The sequence below is a fragment of the Anabas testudineus genome, chromosome 23 (assembly GCF_900324465.2).
Source record: "Anabas testudineus chromosome 23, fAnaTes1.2, whole genome shotgun sequence".
Taxonomy (NCBI): domain Eukaryota; kingdom Metazoa; phylum Chordata; class Actinopteri; order Anabantiformes; family Anabantidae; genus Anabas; species Anabas testudineus.
Window position 1 is genome coordinate 1,650,667 of NC_046631.1, and position 26,392 is coordinate 1,677,058.

General features: G+C 40.8%; 2 protein-coding genes across 2 annotated transcripts; one reads left to right on the forward strand and one right to left on the reverse strand.

The window, feature by feature from the left end:
- Positions 1 to 203: 203 nt before the first annotated feature.
- c23h12orf45 (chromosome 23 C12orf45 homolog) lies at positions 204 to 2,226 on the reverse strand. Its single transcript, XM_026363708.1, has 4 exons — positions 2,101 to 2,226; positions 1,704 to 1,778; positions 1,474 to 1,607; positions 204 to 1,388 (listed from the first exon to the last, which is right to left on the reverse strand). Exons 1-4 carry the CDS (start codon positions 2,159 to 2,161, stop codon positions 1,200 to 1,202), a joined length of 459 nt encoding a protein of 152 aa, XP_026219493.1. The 5' UTR covers positions 2,162 to 2,226; the 3' UTR covers positions 204 to 1,199.
- Positions 2,227 to 2,696: 470 nt separating this feature from the next.
- slc41a2b (solute carrier family 41 member 2b) lies at positions 2,697 to 25,019 on the forward strand. The gene is made up of 11 exons (XM_026363279.1): positions 2,697 to 2,811; positions 3,417 to 4,104; positions 5,703 to 5,810; positions 7,567 to 7,638; positions 8,331 to 8,475; positions 8,696 to 8,842; positions 12,704 to 12,851; positions 14,144 to 14,223; positions 17,978 to 18,109; positions 18,720 to 18,868; positions 23,281 to 25,019. The coding sequence occupies exons 2-11, from the start codon at positions 3,556 to 3,558 to the stop codon at positions 23,464 to 23,466; spliced, it is 1,716 nt and encodes a 571-aa protein (XP_026219064.1). The 5' UTR covers positions 2,697 to 2,811; positions 3,417 to 3,555; the 3' UTR covers positions 23,467 to 25,019.
- Positions 25,020 to 26,392: the final 1,373 nt, after the last annotated feature.

Genomic DNA, 26,392 nt, shown 5'->3' on the forward strand with positions numbered 1-26,392 from the left:
CGATTATTCTCAGTAGTAAGGACAACTTTCATTATTAGTAGTTAGGAACCCGTTCCTCATGGTGTGACAGTACATGGAAAAAAAATTCATAAGAAAGGACACTCGTATACCTTTCCAGTGCATTAATTAATCCTTTAGTTAAAATATAATTTAATAACAAATACAGTGGCAAGAAATAGTATGTGAACCCTTTGGAATTTCATGGTTTTCTGCAATGTGATTAAACAAACCAATAGGGCTACCAACGTGCTCCAGCTAATGGACATTTTTAATCATGTCTCCACACTGTGTGCGATGACTCCGATATTAAGGAGAGTTACACTGATGATTTGACGTCCGCTTTCATTTATTTGCAGCTGTTGTTTTTTCATAATAATAAACTAGGGCTTGTTCCGCTTGATGCATAAATACAAGTAACTTTTCTCAAGCAGGCACTGGTGGCCAAATATTACTTTGATAAGGATTTTCGCATGAAAGTGTGCGGGTTTATGAGACACCAACATCAAATAAAAATGTGCTAAATCAGTTGATTGATGCATGTACACAATGCATGTATAGAAAAATGAACCCAAAACCATCCGGCGATCAACAGGCATGTGGGTGAAAACAAGTTGGTAACACGAGATGGCCGCAGATCAAAACTGGACAGCAGAAGACGGAAAAACATGTCCTGGTCTCACCAGTCTGGATTTACGCTGCCACACGCGGATGGTGAGAATTTGAAAATCAATAATCCATGACTGCTCCTGGTGGTGTAGTGGGTGTGGACCCCTGAGCACCAACAGAGCCAGGTGTAATTGCCACAGCCTACCTGAGGTCTGCCGCCTTCTAATGACTACTTTCATCAGGAAAACACTCCACAGGCGCATTTAGCAGAGTGTGTGTACAGAGGATTTACCGTTGCCTCATGAAAACTGTGGTCTGAACTGACAAAAACAAGGTGACAAGGTGATCCACACTAGTATGACTCAATACCGTGTGTACAATAACAGGCCACATGGTCAGCTGATTGCCAGCCTGGATGAGGTAATGACAGTCTCTTGCTCCTTGCTTCGAAAGCACTTCTGCAACTATGACCTGTGTCTGTTGTCCCCTGCAGCTTTCTGCTCAGGTTCAGAGTTTTTGTCACTGATCAGTTTTGTCCACATCACCTCAGGGAGGAAAACTACGTGGCGACAAGTGGTCGTGCGGCTCCTCCTCTACTCCCCCTTCTGGTTCAGCACCTGTATGTTGGCTTTCTTCTTTTTGCCTTTGTCTCCAGGTAGTTTGAGATTCTGCTCAGTGATCTCCAGCTCATCATTAGAGTCCGATTCCTCCTCAGAGTCCGACAAATCCTCTTCGTCTTCGGAGCTGCCCTCTGAGCCGCTGAGCTCCACCAGTGCTACATCCTAAGAACAGGGTGGATGCATTTTATGACTCAATCATGACTAAAGCGCCTTTAACAAACAATTTATGTGTATTTCTTTCACGTACCATCTCTATAACCCTCTGTGCTTCCTCCACGTTCTCAATGTCGAAGCGCCCAGCAGGAGCCTCCTCCATCTGCTGCTTCAGCTTCTCGTTGGCCTCAGCCATCTGAGGCAGGAAACTCTGCAGCCGCTCCAACACTGATATAAAACAAAACGCATTAAATTTCTGGCTGTGAATAGCTTAAAGAAAAAATCTTATTAATAATACATCATGCAGGAACGTGACATACTCACCACTGCTTCTTGGGACTCTCTCTGTCTGCAGGGATCCACTAGCCCGTGGCTTGAGGAGAAGCTTCTCACTGATACCTGACAGCACATGAGACAAATACATTACACCTTTTTGCAACAAACTCGGTGTGATGTATAATGGTATTAAACTTACACATGCTTATACCAGATTTCTTAATTGTGAGTAAGAGTATTTCACAATAATAGAACCCTGCAACTCTTCGAGACATAAAAACACATTATTCTTCAAAAGGACTGACAGACACAGAGAGGTTTCTGCAACTCCACATTAGCTAACCTAGCTAACTTTTCAGTGTATCGCCATTAACACGGGCTGTCTGTTCATTTAACCTCTGACCATTTCCCTTCTGATCGCTGCGTTTAAAATAAATGCTCAGACCTCCTCCGTTGCCACATGACAGCAGAGCTTGCGAACTCGTTTTCTTCACGTTTAACTCCATTTCTGAGGCGACACGGTTATATTTTCTTCAACATGCGTGTTACTGCCACTACAAGAAACTACAAGAACTACATCCGGGTGAAAGGTTAATAAGAAGAACTCTGATTCATACAGCGCCCTCTAATGGTTAGAGAAAACTCGCGAATATGGCTTTTAAAAATGGCAACATCCAGTACAAACAAGAAGAAACTAGCAGGCGAATCTCCGAAACTCTTTATGGTTAAGTTTATTAGTGAACTAAATGAAGCGCTTATATTTTTACGCATTTATTCGGCACGGCAATCAAATGTTGTGTCAGCGCTGGAGATGAGGTCTCACTCTTACTTTCTTTTATTACAATCAATAGATAATGAAAAATGATCACAACGAGTACAGCCTAAATAGTTACCCTATTTTCGTGTTCTGGGGGGACAGAGGGAATTTTAAGCCCCCAAACGCCCCATCAGTGACCTTTACCTGAATACGCTGTTAAAGATAATGCATCAATACATTTATAACGACGCTGGTTGCCTCCACTTTTTTTTTTTCTGCCGAGGCGCACATCCAGCGTACATAGACGATCTTCGGCAGTGTTTTCTCTGACGCGGCTCTCTTGCTGTCAGGGAAGAGCAGCAGCTTTTCTCCCAGAACAAATGTCTCCGTAACAGAAAGGTAATTTATCAAAAAGAGAAACTGTGTTGTGTGGTAAAGACTCCTATAACTAACACGTTTTTTTTAAATATCTGCTGAGTAACTTTCTCCACTGTTCTCCGGGTTAGCGCACAAGCAAGTTGGGAGCGTATTTGCCTACTGTTTTATAGGGCTAGCTAGCTAACGTAGCAGTGTTAGCTAACATAAACAGTTATCCACTGTTAGCATTATTCTGGTGTTTGACAGTATCAATGAATGTTAGCTTGTGCTGTAAAATTAAATACCGCAAATGTGGAGGAGCTGGAAACAGGCAGGTAAGTTAATATGGAGGGCCTGGAAATGATATAGAGCAGTTTAGATGTGGCTGAAACTATAACCTGGGGTATTTAACAACAGAACTGTAGTTACTATTTGCTTTTACTGTGACATCACATTCAAACATAAGTCTGACTCTACCGGACTTTCCACATTCTCAACATCCTCAAAAAATGCGTGAGACAAACACCTTAGGCACAAGACTTTCCAAGAATAGAGGCTGAAAACTAGTTTATGTACTGTACTGTACTGTACTGTACTGTAAGATGTTTCAGTTTCTCACTGCTCTGTTTCTTGTGTCCTGTCTCCAGACTGTCCAGACCAGTCCCTGAAACCAGATGCTGACATGGATGATGCACATGAGCCACTGTAAACCAGCTTTACTTCGTACTACATGACACTGTCCTCAGACTGGATGATGGGAGATGAGACTTTACAGCCCTAGACCACATGATGAGTATACAGACTCTGGGAGGAGCTATAGGGGAGTCCGTGGGCTCTAGTCTTATGGTGCGTATGAGTGCAGCAGGTGGTGGGTGGAGTGCACTCTCCCTGAAACCTGTTTCGTCTGGAAGATTTGCCTCTTTGTTCCAAACCATGGTCCCCACTGGTTATACCAAGCTGCAGGAGGAGCGACTAGCCATGGTAGATCTTGGAGTCAAACCTGAGGCGGGCTCACTCCAGAACGGCTACAGACAAGAGACGTCTCACGTAGAAGTACGGCGGCACACGGACCGGGCATCTCGGTCTTCCGTGAGTTTGTCTGACTGCGGAGAGGGAGGCTACTCAGAAATGGAGCCCATGCTGGCTGAGAGGAGGCTCTCTGGGACAGAGGCGGATGAGGAGAAGGAGGAGGATGAGGAGGAAGAAGGCCATGGATCTGCTGTGCAGAACATGCCCATGGAGTCGCTGCTGGCCATGGCACTGCAGATTCTGGTGCCTTTCTTTCTAGCTGGATTTGGAACTGTATCAGCTGGAGTGGTGCTGGATATTGTGCAGGTAAGCTGAGTTACAATACAGCTGTTTTTCAGACAGTGTCCAGCTCAAGCCAGAGCAGAATTAAAGGGTCAGTCTGTCAATAATTTTTGTAGTTGTGAACATTGTTTAATTAATCATGGCAACACTGTACACAAGCAAAGTTTTTTACTTAGATGTGTGAACAACCAAAACAGTTTATGTAGATGATCTTAACCACTAAACCAAAAGCGAGTACAAATTAAATGCTGTAATTATTCTGCGCCTCATTCACCAACTGTTCTTTTACACAGTTTTGACCAAGATTCATATGATCACCAAAGTTTTCCTATTTGGAATTTGTTCTTAGGTAAAATCTACACATACTCAAGAGCACATTGTTTTGTATGTGTGTGCGTGTGTGTGTTATTTTCTATCCACTAGTGATTCTGCTAGATATGAAGCTCATCTGCTGTTCACTTCCTGCAGCGGTGCCTCAGCTGCAGCACTGCAGAAGTTTTTCTTCCGTTTCCATTTAGTGGACGATAGAATTCCTCCATGCAAGAACAAAGGGATGACAAAATCTGCACAGATCTTTTATTCTTTTGCATTCTTAGGACTCAGAAAGTAGGAATCTTAGCTAGACATTGGTGAATGAGGCCCCATTTAGAACTGGTCAAAGATGAAGCAGGAAGTCTATAAAATGTGGTCATGTTTCTCCTCCACGTTTGACTAACTACTGGGTGTGTATTAGTGATATTTGTGGGTTTCTGAAAGATCTTGTCACTTCAGTTTTTTTTCTTAATCCTCTGTTGTTTACATTCATGTTCACTTTGTATCTTGTTTTCTTCTATTTTTCATTTAGCTAAGTGGCATGTTTTGCCGCATTACTGCTGCCAGACCTGTGAACTTTAACTTGATAGAGGAAAAATAATTGTATTTGATGTTTTTTGGAGTATTTAGGGGCCTTATTTTTGCCTTTAGGAGATCAAATGATAGAGTAAGAAGGGAGGTAATTACAGAAGGTGCAAAAAAGGCACAGCTACAGAGTCAGCATCTTAAAGCCACCAGCACACAGTTATGATTACTGAATAGAAACAGAACTGCAGTTGTAAACTGAAATACAGGTTGTCACACGCTCCTGATGCTAATAACCGACCTGAATCAGGCTACTTACAGTGCTCTGGGAGTTTTCTAGCAAATGCAAGTTTCTTTACATGCTCCCACACATTTCTCTCCTTATTACAACGTATATTTCCTAGTATTTGAAGGCACAGGTAAAAGTTAGGAAGTGTTAGGAAATCTTGAATTAAGAATGAATAAAAAAATAAAGTTCGCCTTGATTTGGAGGACACGGTGGAGGACATTTAGGTTTAAAATAGTTAGATATCTAGTGGTTGCTACATGCTAAGCCCACTTTGAAAGGAAGTCTGCTATCAAGAATCCATCTGTTTAAACACATGACCCCTTAAATTGATTATTAACCAGTGTGTCGTCTCAGGGATTTAATTCCCTGTGCTTATGCAAATAATGAATGTTTCTTATCTAAATGGTAGCTTAGCGTCTGACAAGTCTAAATGAAAGTGGAGTAAATTAGAAGGTCAGACGTGTTTAAAGTCACTTCACTTCTGTGTCGCCCACAGCACTGGGATGCCTTCCACCAAATCACAGAGATCTTCATCCTGGTTCCTGCTCTGCTCGGGCTCAAGGGAAACCTGGAGATGACCCTGGCTTCCAGGCTGTCCACAGCGGTGAGAAAAACACACACAGTCAGCATGACACACAACCATGGAAATGGTGAACTAACGTCTTAGTTTTTTTTCTGCGTTTTTTTACTTCTGCATAAATGGTGATGTAATACACATGAGCAAGCATAGATGTTATCCTAGATGTGTGATGTCATCATCTGGGGGGGGGTTGTTTGTGTGGAGTTAATTTTTGGCATTCATGTCTCATCTCCACAGACTGAACCTCTTGCCATGTATAGTTGTTGTCGTCAGCTCTGTGACAAACTGTGCAGCCATTACAGGCTGTCATTAGAGCTCTGACATTGTCTCCTATGTCAGGGCAAATGGAGACAAAAACAGAAAACTAGATCGCTGAGTGTGTGTTTCTTAATTGAAGTTCTAATTACTTTGAGAAGTTTAAACAATTATTTAGAAGTTGTTTTTTGGTGTAAGAACTTTGTGGATTAAGTGTTAGCAGAGGAATTTGGTGCCTTCCTATAGTGGGAAATGGGACGGGCTGCTGCAGCCAGCGAGACTGAACGGTCAGGTGGCAAACTTGTCGCTCCGCTTTAACTTCTCAGAGCAAATGGTGCAAAAAGGGAAGTGCAGTGAGGGGAGAACAGGTTTGCCTGTGAGTGAACCACGAGCATTTACATGTGCATTAGGTGAAAGCACACGCAACTGCTCTCTACAAATATGTTTAATTACAGTGTCCACAGAAATGTGTCGGTGTATCCATGTTTCTGTGTCTGAGAGTCCAAAGAAGATGAAGAAATAACAAAGCAGAATTCTCTCTTTGTTTGGTTTTTGTCTCTTCCTGTTGGCCCCCGGCTCTCGACATGCAGGCTCCACATTCACAGCATTGTGTCAACATAGACAGCAGAGCTCAGTGTGAGCTGATTCTTCACGGTGGTGTCCTGCAAAACTGTTTGTCTTCGTGTTACTGTTGTTCTTCTCAGGCTCAGCTAGGAAACGGACAGGGACTCACAGTGTGGAGGGTTAGGCATCGAGAAATGTGAAAGGAGCTTTTCAGCAGTTACAGTAACAAGTGAAGATGTCAGAATCTATAGAATGTTATTGGAAATGTATTTGGTAAAAGGCTGAATTTTGTGAGACAGATTGAAAAGAAATCAAAGCAGCAAACGCTGACATATTCTGTTACCTTCTAGAACCTGACAGAATGGGTCCTATATTTCCCACAGTTCAACTCAGTAGTGTTTTTCATTAGACTTTTATACTATGGCTTGTATAAAGCGGGGCCGTTCTGGGCTATGGGTGCATATGATGCACATTTCTACACAGTTTGCTGACATTTTACAGACAAACAGGTGATTTGAGTCTGTTAGTTGCAGCTCTGCTGACCTACTCTGGAGAATGACTGAAAGAATAAAACCTATAATAAGATGAGTTTTCAATTAAATAATGTGCAACTACACTGGTTTAACATTTACTTTATTAGTAAAGTATTAGTTCTACTTGTACTATTAAAACAGTATATTGTCTTTGGTGGTTCTGGACAGTTTCACAATCATCCTCAAGGTTGTCTCAGTCCTTAAAAGAGAAACTCTGCATTTCAGACTGAAGTGTGGCAAGAACATGGTTGTTTTTTTTAACAAAAACTGCACTGTGATGAGATACAGGAGACAAGACCTTGAGACAAACTAAAGATCTTTTTAGAATGAGGGCCACACCTTTGGGCTCTTGAAAAAGAGTAGCGGTAGGCAGTGATAGAAAATTCTTATATATGTTTTTTTTAATTCTATCCCTACTTTTGACACAGGTCAATGTTGGTAAGATGGATTCTCCAATAGAGAAGTGGAATCTAATCATAGGAAACCTGGCACTGAAGCAGGTAATCACTCACTCTCACACACACACACACACTTGTTGTCTTGAATCATTGACTTACAGTCTCCTCCGAAAGTACTGGAACAACATGGCCAGTACATTAATGTTTGCTGTACACTGAAGACATTTCAATATCAGACAAAAGTCCAGAATTTTATCTTTTATTTACCTTAATACCTTAATCCTTAAACAGCAGAGGACCTCTCTCTTTTTTTCCTTTTTTCTAAATCTAGAAACTAAGTCATAAGAACTAAGCTCAGTCCAGAGAATCTGTTGACTGACTTGTCCAGTCTAAAACCTCAACTTTGTTTATTTTTTTATAGCGATGTACTTTCCTTATTTGGGCATAAAAAAGAAGAAAGACAAATATATCTGCATATTGACTTTACGGTCTGTGTAGTAAGACAGGACAGGCTCTGCTAATCATCTACCTACATCCTGATAAACTCACTGTACACACTCCCCAACATCCTGCCCAGTGTGTCCAATATCTTATGCAATAACATCTGTAAGCAGGAAGTGTTACATCACAGAAATCGTACCTGGACATGATGTTGAATGATTTTGTACTGTGTATATAGCACGTGTCTTTCTCTAATCCTGCAGCTTGGCTTGTTATCACACACATAGAAATGTTTGTTTCCTCGCATCAATAAAAGAGCACAACAGTAAATCTCCCTCTCCTCTCTACTCCAGGTTCAGGCCACTGTGGTGGGTTTCCTTGCTGCTGTAGCGGCTGTGGTTCTCGACTGGGTCCTAGTGGGGAAATTCCAGATGAACCACGTTGTGCTGCTGTGCTCCAGCAGTGTGGCCACGGCCTCCATAGCCTCCCTGCTGCAGGGTAAACACACACACTGACAGCTGAGTCCAGCAGTTTAAAATAAACTGTTAATACTGTAGAGACGCTGTGTCACCCCCGTCTCCTTCTTAAACAGTAATTAACTTTAAAGGTTATAATTATACACTCTTCGTTGCTGACAGAGTGTGTGTATCACAACGTCTGGTTTACAGTGGTTTAATGATCATTAGTAAAGTGCTCGTCCTCCTTCTCTTCTGTTCAGGTATCATTATGGTGGGTGTGATTGTGGGTTCGAAGAAGACGGGCATCAACCCAGATAATGTAGCCACGCCTATTGCTGCCAGTTTTGGTGACCTCATAACCTTGGCTATCCTGGCCTGGATAAGTCAGGGCCTATACAAGTGCCTGGGTAAGTGAATAATTGCTACGATCACTCTGACAAACTGTATGCCAAACACATTATACCGATCACCTCCATAGGTGGTTTTATTAAGTTTGAGTCCATCTCCTCTTGTATTCTGTCACTGGCTAAAGTATCAGGAGGAATTTATTTTTCACCTTCGAGATTTATCATTGGGATTGTTCCTGGCATTAGAACTGTGATCTGTGCTTATATTTCAGTTAGGGTGACCACTTTTTAAACCTATACTGTTTGATTAGGTTAAAAGAAACCCAAGTAAGACAGGAGTGCTGACGAGTTTAGTAGAGTTTGTGTGTGACGGCGTTCAGGCTGTCAGTGAAACCCTGTTACGTTCTTGAGATTACATTAATTACATTGAATTTGCTGTGAGACAACACAAAAATGACCATACAAAGAGTATCCCTGAGAGGAATGCATGCTTCATAAAATATCATTAAACAATTCTCTGTACACACAACAGAAAACTGTTACTGAATGGCAGTAATCTTTACTTCTTGTGGTGCTTAAAGATGATCCACTTCCATCGGTCAGCCAGTAGAGGTCCCTCCTCCCTCACTCTGTAGCTGCTCTGCTCTCTAGTTGTAGAACAGACCATCTCTTTTCCTCCGACCACATATTCCACGTGTCTAATTCATGCCGCACCCAGACCTGTCTTGCACCACCCTGTTTTACTTAGTACACAACCCTGGAAGCTGTTTCCTCTGGAAAGCGTCTCGTATTAACTCCGCTGTCACATCAAGTTATATCATATAGACGTTCTCTGCTATGAAAGGAGCAGTTGAGTGCCGTGAGCAGAATGTATCAAACACACTTCAGATTTCGGATTTCCATGGCAGGCCAGTGCAGCAAGGCTTTCAGGCTGTGTCGCACTGAGGACAGTGGCTCTGTTGTTCTTGAGCCCAGTCACGCTGACACTTCCCTGCTAAATTGGAACTAATGGCCAGTTTACTTTTAACTAAACAGAATATAAATCACGTGATTATCTATACAGATAAGAACTTAATGTATCAAATTTTTCTCAATTCAAAGCAAACAAGCGGAGTAGAAATGAGATGCAGTCGAGACACTAGCTGCAGGAGACAAGCCCAGTTTATTTATATAGCTTTTAATAAACAGTTATTTAGTGAGAGGGCTCGACAATAGATAAAGTAGGGATATTGAGAGCATGAGCTGAAGCCCAAACACCAAGAAATGGGGCAAGAGCTTGTAAACATGTGTGCTATGGGTGTTTGTATGGATGTGGTGATGCTGGGTAATCCACAAGAGCACTGAATCCATAATGGAGACAAATGGGGAAAAAATAGAAGAGATGGAGTTAAATTGCTGATGTTTGGTTAAGTTCTCTACTGCTAGTTGCTAAATTTTCAACTCTCATCTTGGAAAGCTCATTATCAAGTCATACGTGTGCTCAAATTCTAGCCTTTCTGAAAGATGAACTGTGAGATAACTCATGTATGTGTCACGCTGTATGCTGTCTCAGTGTTGCACTGGGCCTGTGGGGTTGAGCTTTTGAAGCATTGTAGATTGTGGATCGGTGAGGTTCAGTGAAATATTTGGTTCTTTACCTGCTGAAAGCTCCATGTAGTTAACCAGCTTATCTTTAACCTGAGCATACAATCCAATATTACCTAGACAGATAATATATGTACAGTTTTATAGAAAATAACAAATTATATTCACGTGTATTGCTGCTGGAATCCTTGAGCTGAAAGAAGCTGCATAGAGCTGCATATACCCTGATTTTTATCTTTACAACTAAGCTAAACTGAAAAAAGCATATCCAGTCTTATATATCTTAAAGTAACGTTTCTGCCATATAATGACAAATAGTCCTTCTATTACAGATCTCCCTGTAATAATCAATTTGACAGCTCATAAAAAATATCATCATAAGCACAGCAGGATTTCACTGCAGCACTATTGTGCATACCCCCTGTGACGATGAATATAAAGAAGTTGCATAGAACAGACTTAAGGTTATTGATTGGTGAGAACTGTGCTCCATTTCTTCTGTGTTTATCACTGCTGGCATGTTGAACAAGATCGACATGATGTGCACGTATTTTACACTTACAGAATCTGCACAGTCTTTGAATCCCACTCTATGTCTCCCTATAGAACTATAGAACTAGTCAAGGATGAGAGAGAGCTCCCATGGGACTACTAAAGAAACTATCAGTGATGTATCATCAGTTGCACAATTTAGCTGTGTTTTGGTTTAAGTCGAGAGTCTGCAACCCAAGATTACCAGTAGTAATAAGCAACTTGACATAAAAACACAGTCCCTTATAATAAACTGCCTAGACAACAGGGGCCACTATGAACCCATTTCTTTGAAAAGATGAAGAACTGGTTTGATATTAAGAACTGGCTCATAACCAGAATGAATAGAGGAGAGAGGAGAGGAGAGGAGCTCAGTGTATCAGTAGAGGTCAAAGATAACTCAGAGATTTCTCACAGTGTTACTTGAGTCCAATGCTAAGTGATCTAAGGTAAGAATGTGATTAGACACAGTGTCTTCGTGTCTCTGAGATTTTTAGCACTGAACAAAACAGTTTTTTCAAATACTTCAATCTTAGTTTCATCAGTCCACAAAACATTTTGCTAATACTGCTGTAGAGTGTCTATGTGCTCTTTGGCAAACTTCAGGCGTGCAGCAATGTTCTTTTTGTAAGCAGCAGCTTCCTTTGTGGTGTCCTGCCATAGACACCGTGTTTGTTCTATGTTTTACATACTGTAGACTCATGAACACAGATGTTAGCCAGTTCCAATGATGCCTTCAAATCTTTGGCTGTCACTTAGAGGTTGGTTCTTGAGTGTTTGTTGTGCTCTTGGGGTCATTTTGACTGGTAGAGGAGCCACAGTCCCACAGTGTCTCCATTTGTAGATTGTTAAACTGTAGACTGCTGAGTTTCTAAAGTCTTTCACTTTGTCATCACTTTGTGACCCTTTCCAGCTTCATGTAAATCAACAATTCATACATTTTTTTTGTACTGATGATAGAATCACCAGGTTTTTATGTTCTTGGAAGTGTTCCAGATTAAGAGATCTAACATTATCTTTGTAGAAAAATAAATGAGACTTTTACTTCCAAAACCTGGAGGCCTGAAATCACTCTTTTACTGTGTGAAATGCATAATACACACAAGCAATATGTATTATTGCACTGCATCCCAGAAACCTCTCATTTTCATCTTCTGGCTGTACATGTAACCCAGTAAACAAACATCGCAAAGTAATGTTAAGAGCCTCTCAGTTTTTGTTATTCCACATGTTGTCCTCATCCTAAAACTGAATAACTAGATTAGAACATGTGTATGAAGGAGGAGCATCTACATCCTTACCACTCTTCAGTGTGAGAGCACAAAAAAAATAAATAAATAGTTTGAAGATGTTTCGTATTTTGTCATATTTCATGCAGCATTGTGCGACTCTGGCATCTGCTCACGCTCTGTGTGAAAGTGTGTGTGGGTAAAAGAGAGGAAAAATCTAAAGTGCTTTGTCTATTAAGTTAAAAAAGTGCAATGTAAGTGCAGTCCATTTACCATAAATCTAAAACTGTTTTCTAATGACACTTATTTAATGCTTGGAAGAGGATCCTACTGGGGATATGGTGGTGGCTTAAAGCAGGTGCCTTACCCTAATTACACTTTCAAAATGGTAAGATGTATGGTAATAGAGGGAACTTTATTGATGTACCTACCCAGCTGCTGGCTGTACCCGTTTGTTGAACAGATAGAGTGAGAGTTTTCACATATGTTGCAGATCTGCTCGTGCGTCTATATAATGCAGAAACATGAGAAAAAAAATAAACCGGGAGAAATTAAAACCTCATTTCCTCTTTCCCAGATCCCTACCCGTTTGTGTCGTGGCTGGTTTGGGCTTTCTTCATGTGTCTGACTCCTCTGTGGATCGTCATCTCCTCCAAGCACCCAGCCAGCCGCACCCTGCTCTACTCTGGATGGGAGCCAGTCATCATTGCCATGCTCATCAGCAGGTGTGTGTGTTTGTGTATGTGTATGTAACCGTGTGTTTAGTCTTCAAAGGGGAAAGAACAGCTAATCTGTGTCTGTGGTTCCTAGCGTCTGGTTTGCTTGATGACTCAATGACTCATCCCCGAAATGAATTGCAGCATCCAAGCACATACTGTATACCCTTGGGTCCCCTTGAGCCTGGCAGCCTTACAAACACTACCAGCAGGAAGGGAATGATTGTTTCGCTCTCACTCACTCTCTCTAGTCGGGCGATTCAAAATGACGTGCAATTTGTTTGAATTAATTTGAACTCAGCCCCCACAATACCATGTAATTCAGTGTCACTTGTTTGTGCTACTTCTTCTGCCTCACTTGGGTGGCAAGAAGCAGGTGAGTCCTCCAGTTTGTTATACTTGTTTTGCAAAGTAGGGAAGCATCTTTGATTATTGATTGTTTTACCAAAAGACATCTATACCCTGTTTGATGTTACTGGTAGTTTGTTCCAGCAAGTGCTGAACATTAATCAGTAAAGACCAATTCATACGACACATCACCCACCATTCATGCTTCATTTGGGGACACATACATGAACACATTAAGTGGCAACACTGAACACTAAGATTATTGAGACAGAACTCTCTTTTGTTCGTTGTATTAGACTGAACAATGTATAGGGGTGAAAGAAATACAAACGCATGTGTAACTGCTGTGGCTGTCTAACAGTGTCAAGATCATAAAAATAAAGGTTGATTACCTTCATTGCATGAAACAAGCAGCAGGTTTACTTTGCCGAAAGAAGAAGGAGACACATTCTCCTAGGTACCGTATTATGGTATGTTTTAGATGGGACTCGGTATTGGCAACGGCCAATAATAAAGAATTGTGGTTAACAAAACATGATCAAGACGTCCCTTGTCAATATGGTCAAGTAGATAATGAATTTGTAAAACTCCCTCTGCTGGACCAGAAAGCAAACTTCTTTTATTTCAGCCGGGTCATTATAGTTACAGTTAGACTTTTGAACAAATATTCTTAATTACAACAAAACACTCAACACTGAGTGGGAGAAAAGAGAGCGTCTCTGCACCGCCGTTGCTGAAAACAAGTGAAAAGTCTTTAATCCTTAATTGTCTCTTGGTGTTTCTCATTCATTGAAACTGAGTTTACAGACAAGCACACCAGTCCACTGTGGACATCATTAAGAGAAAGACAATGCTCTGTCTGTCTTTTTCCATACCCCTTTGCTTCTCTCTCTGTCCATCTTTTGTACACAGAGTAACACCAGTTAATGATCTAATTATATTGTGTTCTGCAGCATTGGAGGACTCATCTTGGACAAAACCGTATCTGACCCAAATCTGGCTGGCATCGTAGTGTACAACCCAGTTGTCAATGGTGAGTCACCGTATGGGCACTCTTCCCCTCTCTCGTCTTCCTTCAATCTCAGAGGCTTTGAGGTTTGCAATTGCTGGTTTCTAAAACACAAACAGACATGGAGAATCAGGTCAAAGACCCAACAGTAGGTTTTTTGTGATGGCATCCCAAATCCTGTGAAGAAACTCCATTGTGTGCGAGGTTAGGTTGCTTTAATCTCACATATTTGTCCTCTGTCAAGATACAGGACACAGAGGTCACAAGATTCAATGTTAAAGTGGTGTGTTGTGTTCAGAATCCCACTAAGATGGCCACCTAATGTAGGAGTCGAACCTGCGTGTGTGGTACAAATAGTCACAACATAACACCTTATCTTACACATCACTGCATATTATATTTTAATTGTCCATTTATTTTGTGAATTTCAAGATTTTTTTATGACTATTATTATTAATGAACCAAAACTGCAACAACTGTCCACTGTGTCTACATATTCTGTACTCACAGCACATGAGGCCCAATTAGTCTGGACCAGGGCTAGCTGCTCGTTTGCTGCTGCTCTGGTGCACAGGGACTTTAGGGAGTGTAGCTGTGAGGTCTTTAGTGGCAGTACAGAATGCCAGTTATCTGTATCCAAAGACCCCAACCACAAAAAAGGCTGAATCAAAGAGAAATCTAAGGGTGCCTTAAACATATAGCTTGGTTCATTTGGGCTGAATCTAAGGAAATTAAAATAAAATTTATTTAGACTGGATCAGGGAAAGGATGGCTATCATCCTACATCATCAACACTCCTGGGGGAAATGAAACTGTGGTGACTGACAGCAGGTCGGCTGCAAGCTGGGCCATGCTAGAGCCATGAACTTTTGAGTATCATTACATAGTTGTGCTAAGAAATAAAGTTTTCTTAACCCTACAATATGTACATATCTTTATATACAACATGGATGACACACAATTGAGTACATTTTTTGTACTGTGTAGCTTCCTGGTGTGAAACCATGTCAGGGTGAAAACAAGAAGCCAGTGAGCTCACTCTACAGTCCCTGGATATAATAAGACTCCAAATGCTCATCAGTATAAATAAGTTACCTAATGAGACAGGTTTAGGCACTCAGCTGCAGTCCGTCTGTCCCCACTTCATAAAACTGGTCGTCTTCCATTTCCCCCTGCTTCCATCTCCCTCTACCAGACTCAGCCCTTGTTGCCAGGGCTCTGGCACCTCCACAACAACAGATACGCTTTTAATTAAATGGCATTAATGAGACACATTTTAATGAGATGGAGTACAATTCTGGCTGTAATTGGGTTTCCGTTTAGATGTATTGGCGCCACAGAACAGCTGGGGAGACGAGCGTGTGACTGTTTGCGAGGGCAAGCATGTTTTTATTTTGTGTTGTCTCAGCTAACCTTTTTTTTTTAAATTTTTTTTATCGCTTTTACAGTCTGGTTTACAACATTTTATTCACGAGTGAGAGAACTGTGAGGCATGCTTCTCGTGTATTGGGCTGATTAAAATGCACCACAGTTCCTGTCCTAATAAAAACTCCAATTCAACAAAGGGCCGATAGAAAGAGGGAAAGGATGGGATGTGTGGATGTGTGTTGTATAAAAAAGTGTGGAGAAGGAGATGTGTAGAGCTAGATAAGAAAAGACAGGTTAAATAAAAAAGATAGAGGCCTAACTGACTTCCATTATTTCATTTGAATGCGTTAGAACTATTATATGTAATTTCTCTTGCAGTGGAAGGTGTCTGTGGCTGAGTAAATTATATTAATATTCAAGGTCTTACAAGGTATTCTGGTTCTGAGGAAGTGTCAAGATGTCAGTTAATTTCCTGTTGTACTTGGTCTAATTCTTCCCATTTGATTAGCTCACAGTATATTACATCAGAAATAGGCCTTTACATTTCAATTCAACTGCAGGTGTTATTATGAGGCCTTTGATCTGACTTTGTGAACCTACACATATCATCTACTAGACAGCACTCGGTACAGATCTCCGCTTGTCGTCTCGCTCTGTTTGCTTTTGTTGTTTTGTTTTCCGATAAGCTGTCTGGCTGCTTTACATCTTACTTTCACCGATTTCCGTTGTCTTTCCACAATGTTCTTTCATCATATTTTATCTGTGTTTGCTTCATCGCGGCACAACGTTGTGTTCAAACAAGCTAAATCTAATTAGACCTGCAGGAGAGGAGCAGAGATGAGCAAACAGACAGTCCCTGTGTCTCCCTCCCTCGGGGTAGAGCAGCCCAGCTGAGAGGTGCACAGACCCCCATGCTGTTTCACACATAGCCTGTCGGCATTTTCATTCCTCCTGTCAAACCCAGTGACCTGAATAAGCCAGATTGCACCAAAATCTACTTCACTCTACCTCTGCCCCCCTGCTGAAGTTGTAAGAACAACCTCTTAAACCAAACCCTGAAGGACAAGACAGAAAGTTGACATCAGTGCATAATCTAAATGTGCAGAGATTCAATTTCGATCATGTTTTGATATCAAAAAGCTAAAAATGAATTTAAAATGGCAAATTGCTCCCTTCATTTGTTAATATTGAAACATATTTTAAAATCCACATCTTCATCAAGACTCGAAGATAGGCGGGGGATAATTGATGAAAATAAATTTAAAATTATAACTACATGTCAGATAAACTGAATTCAAAGCAAATGTTTGTAAAAACGTTTGTACTGACCTTTCAAACATACACATGCTGGTAATTGCTGATAAGTTTTAACCTGATTAACATTTCCTTTTCTAAACAAATTAAAATTGAATTTGAATAAGAGATCACAAAAATGGCCATTGACAAAGTTTGACAAAATAATATTTCATTAAAATAAGAATTATGTTCAAACTTTCAGCAGTTACAACCACCCAGATGTTTTATAATCAAGGTGATCCACAGAGATTTCACCTAATACATCATGTAGCACTTCTTACAAATTGTCTTGATGGGTGCTTTTTAAAGGTTGGTGAAGGTTATCCACAATGATCAGTACTAAATGCATTGCTCTTAAACCTTTATATAAATATTATTTTCCAGGATTTTTGCAACAATAATATTTCTGAAAATGTTCTAACTCACACTACAATGTCTTATTGAATCTACACATACAAACACATAAGAAAATAACAGCTTGGTCTTTCAAGGGTATTTAAGGGGGTTGTTTGAACTGTTACTGTAATTGGCAAACATCAGTCAGGTGCATTACTTGTGTGCAGCTTCTTAAAAATTTGTTTTGTGTTTGGGTATTTATTTATTTATGCTAAGCTAGGCTAACTGCAGACATAAGAATCTGTTTTTTCTTGTTTCACTGAAAGATGCAGAAAGTGTGTTAAGCTCTTTCTTCAGTATTCCTTCATCAGATCAGTGGCATATACAAATTGCAGAGGCCGGAGTGTGAGGTGATGGGGGTGAGGTCAGACAGGGCAGATCCAGTGTGATGGTAAACTTCATACTGTTTACAGGCCCAGTGGGAAAGCTAGTATTGCTCCAATTAAATGTCACCGGGCAGACAAAGAGCCACTTTCGATTGAATTAAGTGGACATCACCCTGAGGTGGTGGCAGTGTCTAATTAAATTCACCCACTACAATCACAATCCAGAAGTCTGAGGCACAGCCCGCCTCTTTTTCTTTGTATGTGGTTTCCAGTACATCACCACTTGAGTTACTAAAAGCCAGTACAGTAGATGTATTAAATAATAAATTGATTGACTTTTACGCTGAATGTTCTGCTCTAGTCATGAACCATACGTTTTTCTTTTTTTGCAGGCATTGGGGGTAACCTTGTGGCTATTCAGTCCAGCAGGATCTCCACTCACCTGCATTTGCACTGTGCTCCTGGAGAAGTTCCTGATAAGGCCAAGGGCTGCTACTACCCCTGTCGAACCTTCTGTGGTATAGGTCAGGACAAGCACACATACTGTATAGACCACCAATCAAATTGCATATGTCTCCAACTCTGATATTATAGATGGGCAGCACTTACAGTTCGATCCAAATATTTAAGACGACATTGTACATAAGTGATGTCTGATGATGATCAGGTGATCACACCATCAGATGGTCAATATATCAAGCTTTGTGAGCTGAGAGTTACAAAAGCATCCTTATCAAAGATATAGAATTTTCCAAATAAAGAACGCCTGACTCATCACAAAAGGTGTTGTCAAAGGAAGACATGGTCTCGAAGGACAAGCAGCAGCCTCCAAACCTCTTCTCTGGAAATAGGAACAATTGAAAATGCATGAAATACCAGCATCTCACAGTGGATCAGTGGAGAATTATCAACAGATAAGCGAATACCACATTATATCAAACCCACAATTCAAGTCAGTTTTATTTGTATAGCGCCAAATCCCAACAGGAGTCATCTCAAGGCACTTTACAGTCACATATGCCATTATCTTTTAAAAGAAATACCTTTACATAGTTTTCTTTTGCAAATACAGTATTTCATTATTTCAAATTAACCATTAATCTTCGTTTCACAATCCTTTACGTCTTTTCTCAGGAGCCAATCACAGATCAGCTCAGGTACTCCTTCTATTAGTGATCCCTGGTCACCTGATCTTTCTCTACACAATTCACCTGATGAAGAGGGGCCACACTACCCTGACTCCCATCTTTATATCTGTCTACCTGGCTACTACTCTACTGCAGGTGAGCACATTAATGCAGGTCTTAAAGTGTGAGAAACTTTTGCGTTCCAAAGCAGTCATTGCTCATCAGTCTTCATAATTTTTAAAGGGATTCTGCAGGTCTTGCAAAGTCTCAAATTTTATAGCTCACTACAGTAGTTATATAAGACATTCTTTTGAAAGGTTTTTTTGCGTTAATGTCTTAACTAATTTCTCAATATTAGGACATCTAAAAAGGCAGAGGTATATTTTTATAAAAAACAGAGCACAGTCTGTAACTGGAAAAAAATACAAGCTCATGGATGTGTTTCAGTTCAATACCTGTATGGAGGAGGAGAAATTGGTATGTGTATTCTGTGAATTCCTTGAGCGTTGTGGTTTCAGGCGATGCCTGAAGGAATCTGACTTCTGTTTATGCTTATGTTTAGATAGAAGTTAAGATAATTATGAAGTAGCAACCTGAATAATGAATGGCTGCTTTTACATCTTCAGGTGCGCCATGATCCGTCTTAACATCTGGAATTTTAAAAATGTATTTGGTGCGTTTTTTGCGTATGCACTGGATGCTTGCTTTGCTTGACAGCTTTTTAAGCCTCCCTTAATCTTTAATGTATATATGGAACATTAGAATGTAGTCTTGGCCACTGCAGAGTTGGAGACTTTCCAGATCAATTAAGTCTGTAGCCAGTAAAGCTGCTTTAAGGGTGCTTCAGTCCCAGCTACATGACATGGCAGAGAAAAGCCCAAGCAGCTCATAGCAGAGTTGAGAGTATGTAGTTATATATGCACAGATAAACCAGATTGAGCGAGTGCGATGTAGTAGCAATAGTGCCACAATATGATTGCTATATCTAATAACTATTACTACTGCTACTTTAGCCAGTAATGTTCAGGTGTTGATCACTCTATCTAATCTAGTCACAATGACAAGTGTCCAACTAAATTAATTAGCATCTGAAATATTTATTGTAGAGAGAATAGTGATGTCATGGCTATACTTCCTATACTGAAGAGGTAGCTGTAGACTGTAGCTGGCTAGCTAATTGCTTATTTACAATGCCAGACTATGTCACTATGAATCCCAGGTCTTCTTTTTTCCCTTTACTGTACTGTTTACATTACTGCACCACTCCTTTGACCTCTTCCCTAACATTGTAGCACATATTCCATTATTTCGAAGTTACTGCAGACAGAAAATAAATCTCTCTGACCTAATGAGCTTGCTAACTGGGAGTTCACTTTTTGCTAGAGGTCCAAAAACTGTGAGTTTATTAATTGAGCCGATTTACTTTGTTGTTGTTTTAAATGTGAAAACTCCAAAATACATCAAGGTGGAAAGGAAACCTGACCAGGACTCATGAGTCTGCCATCAGGAAAGGAATCGAAAAAACTGTGCAGCTATTGAAGTCAGTAGTTAAAGAAGATCTTTCTGAGCTCTTTATCTCTGAACACAAATGCGTGGGTGTTAGAGGATAATGAGCAGGGTATACTTGTGCAGTGGCTGCACCTTCAGTAAACCTCTCCACCTGTACTTCAACCCGGGCTCTGAAGATGGTTATAAAACGTATGCCCTTCTCACCAGCCTGATTGACATTCAACTCAATTGACAGAAGCACAGAAGCTCCTAATTTTAAATGTGCATAATGGAAGTGTGGTTTGATTTTTTTTCTATTTTCATTCATAATCCCTGATTTTATATGGAATATGTATTTATTTTTTTATTGTATTTGCAGAAGATTGTTTGAGCACTGCGTAAAAGAAATCAAAGAAGAAAGCAACATAGCCTCAGTCACTGCCTTCAGTCGACCCCGGTTTATCACTGCATATCTGAAACTCTAATCGCTTTATCCATGCAAATGCATTTCATTATTGGCTTGCAGGAACCCCAAGAAGAGAAATAATTCACAGATGACCTGCATTTCAAAGAAACCTGGAAAACACACTCATATCCATTGCAGTTTCCTCTGTGGTGTCATATTTTCTCTCCGCCCAACACGGAGTGAAACAGATTTTGGAAAATCAGTCAGTTCCATGGTGAAACTTGATAATGTCTGCCAGTGAAAGTGAAAACCACTATAACAGTGTGTTTCTTTAATATTGATGATAAGCAGGAAATTGCACATGGTGTGGTTTGATAATGCTCTATTTAAAGTGAAAGCCATAGAATATTAGGGAAGAAATTGAAACATTTCTGCAGAACAGCTTGACTCATTGTGATATCTCTGCGAGCCTAACAGTACAGTCTGTGAGCAGAAACGAAGGATGGAGAATAATGTTAAATTGACCAGAGTCTAAATTGACTGCATATGTTGGCAGGCAGACAGTGGTGAATGGTTTTACACACATCCACAGTGAATAAAACTGAAGGTCGTAGCAAATACCATACCAAAATACTGTACCAAATATAACAAAGCAACAACAATGCTTTATCAGCATATCAAGAATGAGGCAATGCAAATGAAACTAAGGCAACATAGTGCAATAAGCCATGGAGTTGTCAAAGAAAAAAGTAAAAGTTAAAAAGTAGTTTGACACTTGGAGTCAGAGTCTTAACTCTGAAAAGGTTACTCAAAGTGAAACCGTGATGAATATGCATAGACTATGGTGATTTTCATGGGAATTATGATACTGGAACATTTAATAATACTAAGGCTAGAGGTCCTGAGGTCAGTACATGGTCAAATACAAAGGAATAATACTGTAGGTGTATTAAAGGTTCTCTAGGAAAGCGCCTCATGGTCTGAAGATCACGTTATCAGTCTTATCTCCAGCAAATCTAAATAATAATAAATCTTATCTTACAGTGAACACAATACAGGAGATGTCATTTTTGATTGATTCAATTTTGATGCTCAAATATATCTCGCTAAATATTTCACTCAGTCCTGTTTGGGTAACAGCTTGCTATTTATAATTGTGGCCACATTACTAGGTAACTGTCAAAATGTCATACTTCATTTGCATTAACTGGTTGTAATTTCATTTGAATTGTGGGTAAACATTATATAATTAGTAGGCTGTAATTTACTAGCTTACCCGTGTAGAGTCATAAAGTATATATCTGTTTGGATTAATTATACACACCTATACATGAGCAGGTGGGGTGATTACAGCTCAGGAGGTAGAATAGGTCATCCATTAATCACAGGTTTAGCGGTTTGGTACCAGCTCTTCTTATTCACATTGAATTATCTTTGGGCAAAACACCGACTCTCAGAATGATTCTAATTGGTTGGAGCAGCACGTCGCATGATAATTTATGGCTGCCATGTGCGAGCGCGTAAACTGGTCAATCTAAAACGGTTTAACTGCATTACGCGGTCCATCACAAGAATTCCTCCACATTCAAGGTCTGGACTGTCAAGACATTATCACACTTCATAAATTACTGTGTTTTCTACACACAAAAAAATAGGTTGTCATAATCAATTGTTCCTGTCTTTTGATGCCATCATCCCTGCTTGTATTCTTCCCCTGTCAGTATTTTTCACTGACTACAATCCTTTTTTTGTTTTTAATACTGTTTGCTCTGCCTGCTGTGGACAGCTCATTTCCTCTTAAATTATAGACTCATCCTTATCTTTTAATAGACTTCTCATTTTCTCACGGCACCGTTCCCTCCATGCATGAAAACTTGAATTATGAATAGCACTCTCTTAACTCATCTCTCAGTCTGCTACTCTGTCTGTCCATTACTCCTTTGCTTCACTGTTCACACTTCACTTTTTAAGTGTTTATGGCATTCTGCATTCTGCCCAGCATTTTAAAGCACTTACCCCTCCCAGCCTTGGTAACACAATCCTTTTCTATCCTCGCTTTTCCTTCTAATGTTTGGTTATAATTACACTGGGACTGCCTCTTCTTAGCACCTCTAAAGCTCACTGATTAAATTATGAAGTATTGGTTGTGCTGTTTGTTGAACTGAAAAAGAAGAAGAACAAAATGGCAGTGTTTCATGCAGTGGTTGTTATCTGACTGTTTCATGGCCTCCAACATTTGCCAAACAACCAATGGAAACTCTAAAAGCTTTTTTTTGCATTCAAACATATGGCTATAAAGCAGATGGCAGTACCTATAGCTGTACATTTAATTCCTCCTGAGGTGTAACGATTCTAAAATTGGGGCTGTAACAGGCAATGTCATGACAGTACCCTGGAAAGCTGACATTTCAACAATCACTTGCTTAATTTGTGGGATTTATACTATGTCTACGTAGAAGATATGTCAACAGCTGCTCTGGTGAGGCGTTCAGGGACAGTATAGAGATCATCCATGTTATGAGGTGTTCAGAGACGGTACAGAATGTTGGTCATCTGTATTTGACAAGTGCTCAGATCCCAGTATCACTTAGTGTTCAAATTGTTGATGATTTGGTAAAATCCTGTGCCAAAAAAAACGAAACAGTCTAATCCTTTCTTTCTCTCTCCCCCCCAGGTGTTCCTGCTGTTGTGTATTGCAGACTGGATGGTGCATTTGATGTGGCGGAAAGGCAAAGACCCTGACAGTTTTTCCATCCCTTACCTGACCGCTTTCGGTGACCTTTTAGGCACTGCCCTGCTGGCCCTCAGCTTCCGCTTCCTGTGGTTAATAGGCGACCAGGACAGCGACGTGGGCGACTGAGGGAGCGGCGGCGGCGATGCTGCTGTGTGCCATCTGACTTCTCACACCCTTAAGCCTTGCAGGAATGTGGGTGCTCTTTGTCACTGGCCAGCACATTCCTATCCATCACAACTGGGGTGAAACGTAAACCGCATTGTGATGGTTTGGACGATATTTTCTGCTCTTGGCTTTATTTTTAACTCACAAAAGACAACACAGTTGTCATAAGACTGTTCTCTGTAGCAGTGCTGATCTTCGGCAATTGCACCAAAGCACTTGCTTATAATAAGAAGACACAAGTCCCTACCCATGATGTTGACCGCTGCTGATGGCAGCTAAGCACTAATTGAAAGTCTTTTCCTAAAAATTCTCTTTGGCTGGAAATTATTTTGAAGGTTTTTCATCGGCCGCGTCACAACATGTATGCATTACTTCTTTGCATCCATCACATCAGTGGATGCCGTTAGGACAAGCGAAGCTTGCTGTTGTTTTGTTTCAGGGGAACTGTCGAGCACACATTAAAGCAGGCCTACCAGCAGAGTTAAAAGGGAACAATATGAATTTAAATTGATGGTACAAAAAAGTCTCCTTCTTTCTGTGTCTGTCCATTTTTGTGTTTTGTTGGTTCTCCGTTGTCTAAACTGCACAGTGGTGTCATACTTCATTCTTCTACATTCTTCTTTCACAGCAGGCCTGGGTATGTTTTTTTTATGCTGTATATATCTTTTTCTCCATTTCCAACCTGCCTCCAGACAGAGCATCAGATCAGGGGTTTTCATGCACAATATCATGAACCATCAGCGACAGCTGTAGCAACAGGAACTAAGTGAAGAGGTAATTTTTGCTTTGGATTAACCAATCAGCAGAGACGTTTACTTTATGCGTGTCTTTCCAGCCTCTGCCCCCCTGTTATGTTCTGTAAAAGTTAACATTCTCGTTCATTTCCTCTGTTTGTCCTGTCCTCAGTGGGGGGGGGGGCATTTGTGTACACAGAGCATTCCACTGGATGTTTGCACACCAATCACATGCTGTTTACATGCATGCACACAGGCTGTGTCAGCGTAGCCAGATTTTCCTACTCGATTTCGCCAAGGATTATAATCAGCACATTATTTGTTCCAAAGATACGTTTGAAAAGGTCAGAGAAAATGGATTCACATGAAGCGGCGTTATTATTAAATCAATTCCTGTAGCTCCAGGACCAATGGCTTGAGAGAAATGAGTGGGGAAAAATAACTTTGCAGCCCATTGTGCGCATGTGGACGTGGCCAGTGGCTCTCTTCCACTCCCATTATGTGCCTCTTGAGATTCACTGGTTGACGAGGTTGTCTGTCTCTGTCACGCCATTAATGCAGTTTACTTTCTACAACATTGTAATACGGTGCAATTAATTCTTTCACTTTCACTTCCACGACAGTGACCATTGTATTTTTAGAGATTTAAGAGTTTCATTCCAAAATGAGACATTTGTCACACAAATGTTGTCGGAGTTGGCCAAATTATCTTCTGGAATGAAGCCCTTTGTGGCTCACATGCATCCGAAATGTCAAAATAAATTTCCTTCTTGAAAAGCACTACATTTCTGGTTATTTTTGTTGACGGGCGTAACAAACAACCATCCTTAAATCTAGTGTATGTTGTTGTTGTTGTTTCAGTTTGACGCGTGGTACATTATGACATATCCAGGTACAGGTGGACTGCTGAAGCCTGACCTTAACTAAATATTCCAATATTTCTTTCGCAGTGGAGTAAAAAGTACAGTATTTGTTTGGGACTCGGAAGGAAAAGGGGTAGTCAGCCATGTTCATTGTTGTTGTTCAAAGTCATGACTTGTACAACTGATCGATTTCCCATATCTGTTTGAACGTGGCGAGGAGTAGTCTTCAGCATCATCAAATGGATTTTCTCACCTCTGCTATGATCTAAGCTAAAGGCGTTAGAAATAGATTATTCATGCTTATAGATTTTCTCACCGGCTGTAAGGCTCTTCAGGACTTTTTTGGTTCAAGAGGCTTGTAATGAATAATATATGTGCAACATCTAAGCAGCACTCTTATATTATTGAAGGATGGGGGTATAATTCACATGTTTCAGTTGGTGTGGGAGCACGTGTTGTGTTTAACAACTCACCTCTGTTAGTGTCTAGACGGGCCATTTTTAACAAGGTCAGTGAGACGCGGTGCTTCCTTGATAAATCGAGCTGTGAAGTTTCGCAGATCCATACGCCCGCCTCGGTCTGCCGGCTCGGCAGTGGGCGACCCAGACAGGACCAGAGGGCCTGTGAAACCTAACCCCACTAACCGTCATTCATCCAGCCACCCTCGGGGGTATTAGCTGTATGTTAATGACCGTCGTCCAGACAGAGGGGGCTCCCCCAGCAGCTCCCTTTGCACTCGGAGAAACAATAGATGCTTCTTCCACAACGTAATTGGAAACAGATTTCTCCAGAGTTCTTAATAGCGAATCCAAGGTGCTCAGACACTTTGAGCAGTGTTATTCATTGAAAACAAGGGTGTTAAATACACCATAAAATAAAAGAGCTAAAGGTTGGGGAAGAGACACACCTAAATGCATGTGATGGTGCAGGATCTTGGGTAAAATCTTTACTCGAGCACACAGCAGAGTTGTTTCTTTACCTTTCTAGTACCGTGCAGCAGGATGGTTGGACTATGACGTCAGCACTGCCAGGAAATATCAGAGTAAATCCTTTGTGGGTTGAGGTTTTTTCTGAGCACAGGAACATTCCTGACATGTTGGGGTGACATTGCTCTGGAGTCGCACTGTACAAACTCTGTTGAATTATTGAGCTCCGGTGTTGACCTGCTGCGACCTGCACTTCTCTGTGCTCTTCACAGAGTTGTTACTCACACAGTCTGAAATGTTGATCCGTTTCTCAGAGAAACCCCGGGAAACTGATAGCTGGATTGGATGTGACACCCTGACCTTT